General features: G+C 42.0%; 2 protein-coding genes across 6 annotated transcripts; one reads left to right on the forward strand and one right to left on the reverse strand.

Moving 5' to 3' along the window:
• The first annotated feature begins 3,033 nt into the window (after window positions 1–3,033).
• LOC149374554 (uncharacterized) lies at window positions 3,034–7,808 on the forward strand. The gene is made up of 3 exons (XM_089592635.1): window positions 3,034–3,208; window positions 7,018–7,242; window positions 7,618–7,808. The coding sequence occupies exons 1-3, from the start codon at window positions 3,034–3,036 to the stop codon at window positions 7,806–7,808; spliced, it is 591 nt and encodes a 196-aa protein (XP_089448761.1).
• Window positions 7,809–7,826: 18 nt separating this feature from the next.
• On the reverse strand, window positions 7,827–9,436 carry holn1 (CD2 antigen cytoplasmic tail-binding protein 2 homolog holn1). 5 transcript variants are annotated; one of them, XM_014349042.2, is made up of 5 exons: window positions 9,178–9,436; window positions 8,907–9,070; window positions 8,672–8,828; window positions 8,294–8,590; window positions 7,827–8,204 (listed from the first exon to the last, which is right to left on the reverse strand). In XM_014349042.2, exons 1-5 carry the CDS (start codon window positions 9,305–9,307, stop codon window positions 7,963–7,965), a joined length of 990 nt encoding a protein of 329 aa, XP_014204528.2. In that variant the 5' UTR covers window positions 9,308–9,436; the 3' UTR covers window positions 7,827–7,962. The 5 variants fall into 5 exon arrangements, with proteins under 5 accessions (XP_014204528.2, XP_089449170.1, XP_089449171.1 ...); XM_089593044.1 differs by having other exon boundaries at window positions 7,827–8,183; window positions 8,892–9,070; XM_089593045.1 differs by having other exon boundaries at window positions 7,827–8,165; window positions 8,276–8,590; window positions 8,892–9,070.
• Between the last annotated feature and the right edge of the window lie 1,210 nt (window positions 9,437–10,646).

Raw genomic sequence — 10,646 nt, forward strand, 5'->3', positions numbered from 1 at the left:
TCGGATGCATGTACCTACAAGCCATCGCAGTTCTTCCGTAACATTGCTCGGCGCACTCGTGTAACCACATTGTGTCGCCGACTCTTTTTGTATGCACTTGTAAACGTATGAGCGCACAAAGGCAATACAACGTGGTAGGTGTATAAGGCAGCCAACATCTATATACCTGCTCTCGCTCCTTTCACGACTGATTATGCACTTATCGCTCGCGTTGTTACAAAGTGCGCGCACGCCTGCCCTATTCCTCTCCTCCGCGTACCTATACTCTCCCGATGCTCTCCGTTTTCTCTTCGGCTCGTGTATTGCCAGTCGACCTACTTTCCCGGGTGTTGGTCCATTGTTCTTGTTCCCTTTTCCATCGAACGTCCTCCCGCTCCTTCCACTTCCCGTCGGTTTCGAATTGAGAATCGTTTGGCCAAGCTCCACGAGGACTGCAAGCTCTCGGGTGTACACATGCATGCTGCATAGATTGGGTCCCCCTTTTTGTTGAGCTAATTCACGGTCTGGTTTTGGCTTTATCCACGGGCTTTACCCTCCGACTGATCGTTTCACTTGCTTTGATGCGCATATTACGTACGATGTTGAAAAGAAAAGGAAACTTTTGGCTTCTTACTCCAACGAGACAAAAGTATACTTTTTTGGTCCATTGGCATGCAATTTTGGTGGATAATGTTGAACGAGAATCACAGTAAGCACAAGTTCTTTAATTGGATTCGTGTACGTTGTATAGCTCAACATTCATTCAACAGTTGATATTTCGAGTTCGTATGGTTCATGTGTGCTTTACAATAAATCCTGCGAGTTTGTTGAATCTGTAACAAAACATGTGAACCCACAACTTTTCTGCATTATTATTATTATTTTTTTGTTATTTTTTTTTTCCATAGAGCTGATTTAGTGGTTGAGAATAGATTTTGTTTGTTGACGTTGACGTGGTTTATCGCTACTTATTTTATTAATTTTTAATCATACAATCGCTACTTATTATTAATAATTTTTATCATACACAAAATGTATTTCATTACTTGTTCTTTGACAAAAGCAAGCGTAATTCTATCATCTCAAAATTTTAAAAAAAAAGCACAATCATAAGTATTTTATAAAACCTCCAGACGTAAGACACATGCTCAAATCTTGTTTATTAGATTGGAATCATACCACACAGCAGCTCCATCAACTCCAAAAATGCAATATTGTATACCCGCGTCTCTTGGACATTTATTTTATTCATCTCTACCGAATAATCAAACGAAAAGGAAGCTGCAGTATCACTTTTACGGTTAAGATAATTTTCACTAACGCGCAGCAGATACGAGAGCTACAAAAAATCATGGACCCCATTCCAGGGTTTATCGTAACGACCAGCTGTCCCCGTGACCGCTTAAAATTCGAGCGAGCTTTCACTCGATGGCAAATATGAAAAAAAAAAGAAACACAAGCGATGTACAACATACGCACACACGTATACTATATGCATGGTAACGACGTCGGGGCAAGTAAGCCAGCCCGCAATTAGATATGTAGATGCGGAACCGTTCAAACAACGAGTGCAAACATACATGTGTGTATACATGTATATAGGTACGCGACGTACAATTTGCATACGTGCGAAAGACAAGAGAGGGAGAGGAGGTTATCAGACTTGACACGGTGTAAATGTTGTCGAACCTTGGGCGCAAACGAGGCGTGCGTGCATATATGGGCACTGAGCAAACGTTTCGTTGATTTGACGGATGCAGTCCTGTGTTTATCGGAGATTTTGATTGTTGTTCGACAGAACTGGAGGCTTGATTTTGATTGGTTGAGAAGTGTGTTTAAGGCTTGGCGAATCGTGTGCTCGCCAAGGACGATAATTGTTGTACGTTTTATTATTACCTTTCTTTCGCGTATCAATTTTGCAACGTTAACCAATCAAGTGTGTTTAAAAAATCGATCTGAACATCGAATGGCAGTACACAAGAATAGTCACTGCTTACAAAAAAAAATAGACCGAATCAAAAACATTGGCAAATTTGTGGTCAATTATGCTTCACTTTCTAAAGTTGATGGGTCTTGCACGTCAAAAAAGTCTCCTTTAACGTCAGCAAGATAGATTGTAACATTGAAAAAAAAAAAAAAGTCATCATTTTCATGAGTTTAAAGCTTGACAAGCATTGGAAACACAAATTTCAATACTTAAAAGCTATTAACATCGATGTTTGGCTAAAACTTTGACAAAGTAATCGTCTGTCTCACGATACAACTTCTATTTTTTAACATTAAATCCCATATTATGTTTTCGAGATGACAATTTATTATAGCGACGCAATGAGATACCCGGTTTTAATTGCTCTTATCTTTGAACCACAAAACAACAATGATGCCACTTTCCATTGAAGCTTTTTTTTCATGAATACAAGTAACTAGCAATGAAGACAATAATTAATGTAACGCCAGCCACATCGATGTGTGAGAGATTTTTGCGATGATCGAGCCACTGAATGGACGTTGGTACTAAAACAGTACCGAAAATAGGCCACATAGCCCAGTTTGGGGAAAATGTTCCTTTCGGTAACGAGACCTAATCCACCAGATGCGCTGCCCAGTGCACGTATCATCCTCTATCTAGGCCTCATATAAAAACTCGTAAAAAAAAAAAAAAAAAAAAAAACCAGATCGCTTCCAACAACAGCACGCCTCCCGCCACTCGTATGCTCATTATTTATTTTACAGCTCACCGGTGAAACTATAGCAGCATCGGGGTGCTAAACGAAGTAACCGCGTTCGCACGTCTCGCTGCCCGCTACACACACAGGTTCAAGTTATTAACGAGCCGGAGCTCCTGTAGCCGCTGGCCTACTGTCGCGCTCGCTCTTCTCTCTGCTATACATAATACAGTTCATCTTTACAGCCACGGGTATGGGTGGTACAGCTGCCCACCCGAGGGTATATTACACCAAGGCCACTGCATGACGGGACACTTGGCCTCCTCGTGTCCATCGCCGTTGTTCCGAAGGGATACAAGACGAGTTATACGTCCGGTCGCGAGAGAAGATGAAGAGCAGCAGCGTCGGATCCTCGTCGCTCATCCTGTTGCTGTTGTTGCTGATTTGCAGTGCCATTCTGGGAGGTGCGATAACGCGCGCCTCGGCACAGCCCAACCGAGAACCGGTGGTCAACGGATCGGGACTCCAGCCGCGCAAGCACAAGCACCATCACCTGCTACTGCGTAAGTCATACCCACTGCGTGCCCGAGCGAAATTTACACCGCGTCCTGTATACCAACTATACCATGCCGAGGTATTAATGGTCCCGTTTCGCCCTTGGGAGGTTGTGGCTTGCGTTGCACGGGAATATCATGTACGTATGTCTCGTTTGTATCTTGGAATCGCGGTTTCGTTGGGTATGGCCTTACACTGGACTGCGTTTGATGCGCGTTACCTTTTTCGGGGCGTGAGATTGGGTTATTGAAGTGTAATAAAGTGTCAAGAAAAATAAAACTTAACTTTGGGTGTTTTTTTTGGTTCTACAACGCAGATGTGTGCACGGAGCTTTTGGAATCAAGCTTATCTTAAAAAGTTGGAAATAAAAAAATACAAATTGTATGGCCATTCAAAGTTTTATCTGAATGTGGAAACATGAAAATTTTTCGATTGAAAGAGGCGATGTACGTATGAAAGAATTCAATTTCAAAATACGGAATATTGTGGGTGCAGAATACTAATTGTTGCAGTTTGAAAAATTAAACTTTTTCTTTATTACTTTTACACATTTTCATTCCAAATGCAATTTTAATCACACCGTAACAACTTTTGGGTTCATGGGACATTGGTCCAGTTTTTTCTTTTACCAAACAAAATCGCTTCTGATGAACCTATTGATACGTGAAAAGAAACATTATCCATGAAAAAACGTACTAAAAGAAATATATTGATATTTCACCTACAAAGTGTAGTCGTGCGCAAAATAAAAGACTATTGGGGCAGCGAAATTATTTCGCACAACAAACAGAAGATAAAACAAGGGGTTAAATTTATGCAAAATCCAATATTTTGCATAGATTTTATAAGGCCATCGTACACTGCAGAGCAAAAAGTATTCATCATCACAAACCGTGGCATATTCATGAATTCATTTGAATTTCCGTTCATTGAAAAATATTTCGCGCGACTCATGACCATATCGAACATGCTATAAATACGCCCACAAATGTATGTACAAATTTCAAACTTTGCACCCCTCGCTGAGTTCTAATTTCCAACCCTGACTGAGCTTTTTTTGTTTTTTCTTAACACACTTTTTGCTCCGAATGACGCTTAAAAAAAAAAAAAACAACGTTTCATTGACAGCTCACGGTATACTGGCACATTCATGTGAAGCACAAACTACGATTCCCACAAGTCCAGACGTCCATTACAGTATACTTTTACGCGAAAACAATAGCCGATACGACAGAGCACCTATGTCGTACCTCAGATCAGTAAGAACTAGCACAGCTCCAGAATTATCCATACTATAATTATAAAAAAAAAAAAAGATGGTGTTCGTAACGGGAGGGCAAACAATTACATTATACGACTGATGGGTGTATGTAGCTACGTATGTATACATTTTTCAGCGAGCCAAGCCACGCAGGGAAAGCGGCAGTGGCTTCAGCGCCGTTTATCTCCACCCGCACGTCCTTCCCCGTAATTACATATTCACGATTATCGCGACACACCGACTTACACGCAGCTGTTTTATCCGAAAGTCAAGAGAGAAAGAGAGAATATATTCTCTCGTAGCGCGCATCACACATACATGTGTGTATATATACACACTTAAACAGCCGCCACTGCATAGACTCGCTCACCCACTATCGTTGCTGTCTGCAGGCACGCACTCTCTTTCTCTCTCTCCTCGCTTGTCTCTCCCGTCCGCGCTTTCCATACCGCGATTTCCATAATTGCATTAGCATACTACTCTTCACCCCCTGTCCCACCCCTGGCGTCAACCTTCTCCCACACCCGCTACATAATCCACCGCCACCCCCCCACACTCTCTATCTTTCACGAACGCGCGATGGCTTTTAGCCTCCTCGCCTCTTTCTGTTTCGCTGTTCTATACGGCCCACCTCTCTCTGGCTTGCTTTGCATTTCCTCTGCTGCTCTTTCGTTCCTCTCTCGCTCTTTCTGCTATATCTTTGTACATTTTTCCCTCGTTCATTTGTCCAGTGTCCACTGGACCTCCTCTTCCTTTTATTTCTTTCCGAATCTGTTTTTTTCTGCCCCCATTTTTTTCATTACTTTTTCGAGTCCCCTTGATTTTTCCGGCAGGCCGCCCGTTTTCATTTTATTCACTGCCAAAGAGACGAGCGAAACAGCTTTTCCAACTCTCAATTGATTCGAATAATTAAAATGGCACACACGGCCCATGCACGTTCTTTTTTCGATCCGCGTTTGTCGCGGGAGGGGGATGCCCATTGTTTCTTCCTTTCGTTCCATTGAAGCAGATGCGCGAATATGAATATAAAATGTGCATTGTGTACCAACTGGCATGATGAGCTATACATCGGAGACGGCTATTAAGACAATATATACGAATATGGCCCGTTCGGCCTTTATGTATCTCCGCTTAAGGAGTACGCGCTAACGCGCGCTCGAATTTGCCCTTTGGGCCGTGGTGTAGCGTGCCATCTGTCGCTAATATACGCATTACATTGATAATTAAGCGTAAAAACGTGTGCAACGGGCAAGTTGTAGGGACATTAATTTGTTTTCGTTTCGCACTCCGCAGCTTTCGGTTATACTTTATATTCTATTGTTGCAACTTTCTTGTGGGAGAGAAAATTGTTATCAAAACTTTGGTATGCGGGTATTTATTTTCGCTCATTCGTTTTGTCAAGTATTGTAATTGCGAGGTAATGTTGAATACCATGGGTTTTCGTAAATGAAAAATTTTACTGCGTCAGGTGCATGGGATTTTCAGATTTCGTTGAGTGTCCGTGTTGAAAAGCGAGGTACAGTTGAGTGGAAACGAGAACAGTCAGATATTTCGAGTGGTTGAAAAAAAAACAACTACATGAACAAGGTCACTTTTAATACAAGTATGCAACGAACGAGACGTACAATTTTTCAAAATAAATAAAAACGCTTTTATATCCAAGTGAATTCACTCTCGGAAACGAAGAGAGAGAGAGAGAGAAAAAACAACGCTTTTCCAACAAACAAACAATCTATTTTGGCGCGCAAGTTCAAGCTCTCCGGATAGCCCGAATCCTACAAACGCGCGCAAGGGCTTTTACGAAATTTCATCGAAAAAAAAACAAAAAACAAAAAAGAAAAAACCGCGGAAAAGGTACAAAGCAAAATCCTAATCCGACTCTCCCTGTCAACTGCATCCACCTACACGATGTACAAGAATACCCTCTCATCTTTCGAGCACGAGTCGCTGCATATACCCACACACGCGGAGCTTTAAACGCACGACTGTATGTATTATATCGGGCTCGCGTCATCGGCTAAAAGCTCGCTCGGTAGCGACAGCGCCAGATACCCACACTCGACTCTCTCTCTCGGGTGATACAACTCATACTATAAATGTATGCGTTCGCGGACTCCGGAACCATAGCATCAGCTCGAAAATGCACGAGCGGACGCGCATTTGCGCCGTGATACGTGAATTCCAGATCCGCGGCGCGTGCTTGCACTGAGCTCTGGTATGGTTTTCCCTGGTCACTCCCGCGTGTGCCTTGCATACATACGGACGCTCCGAGGAAATCTCGGGGATTCCCCCTTTACGGAAATCCTGCGGAATGCAATTACGGTGTATACGGGTGTGCTCGCGATATGAGAATTTTCGGTCGCTTTCATGAATAATACAACCACCTAACGCGCACCAAATCCATGTAAATCGAAATGACGCGTTTTACTTCCTTCGTCAAAGTAGCTGTTGTGGAATGGCCAGTCGCTTTTCTCTCCCTTACGCATCGCCCATCCAAGTCAAAGCTTTGCTCGGTGCCCACGGGTCTGAAATAATTCAATATTCGTTGGTTCGCAGTTATAGGTGGCCTCAAGAGCATAGCCGCAGTCGTGCTCATCAAGATCAAGATAATCCTGGTGGTGGCCGTCCTCGTGGCCGTGGTCGTGTACACGGTCAAGTATCTGCTCGGTGGCACGGGCCTGTTCTACAAGGGTCTGGTGGCGCAGCCGCCGATATTGATGCCGGGCTTGATTCAGCACCCCCAACCCATCGAGTCACACGAGTCATTCTACGGGCCCTATGGTGAGTTTGCAAGACGCGAGATACAAATTACAATTAAAAGTGACTTTTTTTCTAATCGACGATAGTTGATTGGCTAACCGAAACAAATAATATAATTTATCTGATCCGATAGCAATGAAAAAAAGATATTTATCGATGGTGGCAAAGGGAACAGCCAACAGTTTACTAATGTCAAGTATACTTTTTTTTTTCCCCCGTTACTTCTCACAAGTTGTCGTGCGTAAACATTTATCATAGATTACAAATAATGTGCTTGTAACTTGGATTACATTTAATTGTACGACTTGTCTGATGACCTTTGGTTGTCATACATATATTATATTAGGTGTAGATACATATGTTTTTGGATTTCAATCTATGTTTTGTATTTTACAGGATACCAGACGGCTATTCCGTGGGATGTGAGTCACGAGGGCCCGGCGAATCGTTGGTCGAAATTAGGCGACGGCGGCCGAAGTATGTTCGACATTCACAGGATGTACCCAAAATTGGGTCAAACTCTGGTGGAAAATTCTTTCAAGCACAGAAGAAAAAGAAAAAGGAATATCAATGGCCTCAACATGTAAAACTACGATTCATAGAGATTCCATTTAATGGGAACCATGGAAAACCTAATTTATTAAGAGCTTTCAATAAATTATTTACAATTAACAGATGAACCATTTTTCAATTAATAGCCTGCGCTCGGTCCTGAACCCAGTGAATGGAAGATGTGAGAAATTATAAGTACAGTTCGAAATCGATGCGTGTCGCGTTGTAGAATTCGCCAGACTGTCCTTTCTTCCGCACCCACGCCCCGTTTTTGAAGTAGCCTTCTTTTGCCCACGAGTGCATCTGTTGACTCGTGTGTGGCCCATGGACTTTAGCACTTTCATCCTGCGACCACTTTAATTCCCACACCACTTCGTTATCTGACAATTCGTCTTTGCAACTCTCACTTTCTGTGTTTTGCGACGTTGATTCTGTAAAAATTGTTTGTGTTTTTATTCTCAACTCCCAAAACTTACAATTTTCGAGCATTTATCAACAGTACTGAATGTTAAAGTCTTACCTCCTTCCTGCTTACAGTCTGATTTTTTATCTTTCTCTTTGGAATCAAAGTCATCGGCAAACATGTCCAGTTCTGCCTCAACCTTCACAGAGTGCTTATCTGCCAGGGAAATTTTTTTCTGTATCTGCTCATAGGTCTCTTGATAAATATCCATGTTTCCCGTTTGAGTTAGCAATTCGTTTGCTAGTTCTGTTAGTTTGGTAATGGCAGCGGAAGTCTCACTATCTTCTGTAACTGCATTTGGATCCTTTTTTCTCTTCCACTTTTCAGCTGTGGTTAATCTCTTCGTTCCCTTTCCTTTAACCCAATAAATTAATTGTTATGAAGAACAAGTTAAACATTGAGGAAAAAATTCATGTGACATAAGATTTTCCATACCTAATCGTATCAATGCTTTTGATACACTTTCTCCAGGCTTGAGATATTCTAAAATTTGTTTGTACAGATTTGTTGGGTCAAACATAAAACCATCTTCACCATCACTTTCGTCCGATTCTTTGTCTTTCGAATCTTTACCACCTTCTTGTGATTTCACCTGAAAAGTTCATGTTAAATTATTTTAATGAATAGGATCAAAGTCAAGACGCTTACAAAGTACTTTATCAGGACACACCTTGACCCAGTCAATGTTATCCAGCCAATTATCACGTATTTCTTTTTCCTTTTTCCAGTGGTAATGTCCCTCTTTGTCAAAGTGACCCTCTTCCAATTCCTCTTTCATGTTAAAAGCAGTAAATCCAGTGTTGGTTTCAGCAGCTGACGGTCCATCCTCAACACCTGCAAGCAACAGATGGACAATATGAGGTTCAACTTTAATTCAGCAGCTACTCAAACGCAACAAGTGACCAATAAAAAGAAGCAAACATTAAAGTCTATAGACCTACCTTCGATGTCGTTTTCATTCAAAACATCATAACTTTCTTCTTTCGCTTCATCGTCTTCCTCATCTGAATCCAAAGAATGCTTGAAAGTAGCTTTCACTTCGATGTACTCTTCTAATTTACGTTTTGTCATTTTTATGCAAACTTGTTTCAACACAAAAATCACTCTTATATTATACACACTACAAGCACTACTTATTGGGCAATAATCAAACAAACTGACTTTCTGACTATAATGAACTAGGTACAATGTTTTGGTACATTTTCTGGTAAAAATCGTGTAGGTTATTTAGTGAGTCGAAGTAACTGGAAAAATATGAGAACACCCCTAGTGGTGAATCACGGAACTTTGCTTATCTCGCGCTGATAAGAGCGCATTCAACCTTATCAGTCAAATTGTTACCTTCTGTTCATTAGTTCGTGTTGTGTCAGGTAGATGGATATGTTTTTAGGTACTCGATTACAGATAAGTGGAGGAGTCGGGTGTTAACTTCGACCGTGATAGGACGTTGTTACGTATAGCTCCGTCATAAGGTTGCCTTTTCCGTACGTTGTCGTAAGATCTTCAACTCGCCAACGCTTCCGGTCGTCCTGGGCTGGGAGCAATATCCCTGTTGCCACCCGTTGCATACTGCCGCACCTGCTCTGCAAGGAAGATCATATTACACTCTAGCCCCCGTTTTTACGGGAGGCTCGCTAAAAATGGCACCTCATCCGCCTACAGCGAAATTAAAACAGTGTACAAACGACAGCATGGAGGTGGATACCCCCAACAACAAGAGGAAACTCTCCGGCGCCGGCCTTCAGGAAGCTGAAACGGAAACTACAGAACGCAAAAGGGCTCTTTCTGCCATCAATCGAATCTCGGCGAAAGCATCAATAACAACACCTACTGTAAAAGACGGCAAATTGACCGAATGCCCAACCAGTGCCGCGACTACGTTTGAAACCAAACCAGAATCGCAAGAAAAACAAAACACTACCGACCTATACAAAGGCAATAACAGTGGTCCGTACGGTGTATGGCTAAGAAAAATTCGAAAGGACGACTCGGAGTTAAGCCCGTATAAGGTAGGCAGTATCTTATTCCTAAAGTATAAGTCGATTGACGTCATCAAAAGAAAAGACAAGTTCAAGGTCGAAGTGATATTTAAAAACCTAACGGAAGCAAACAAACTGCTACTCGACAGAGAAATTCAACAACACAACCTCGAGACCTTTATACCGGGATTTCGTAAACAAAGAAAGGCTATCGCCAGAAATATACCAACCGATTTGACCGAGCAACAGATTCTAGAAGCGTGCAAGTCGGAAATCAAAATTTCTTCTGTCTCTAGATTAAATAGAAGGAACCCCAATCCTACATCAGAAGAAGATAAATGGATTCCCAGCCGCTCGATTATCATAATTTTTGACGGCCAAACTTTACCCACAGAAATCTATATTTTTAACGTTAAAACGTATATAACTCC

Source organism: Copidosoma floridanum, unplaced genomic scaffold (genome assembly GCF_036245765.1).
Source record: "Copidosoma floridanum isolate Cflo_tuat_1 unplaced genomic scaffold, Cflo_Japanese_pri ptg000019l, whole genome shotgun sequence".
NCBI classification, from domain to species: Eukaryota; Metazoa; Arthropoda; class Insecta; order Hymenoptera; family Encyrtidae; genus Copidosoma; species Copidosoma floridanum.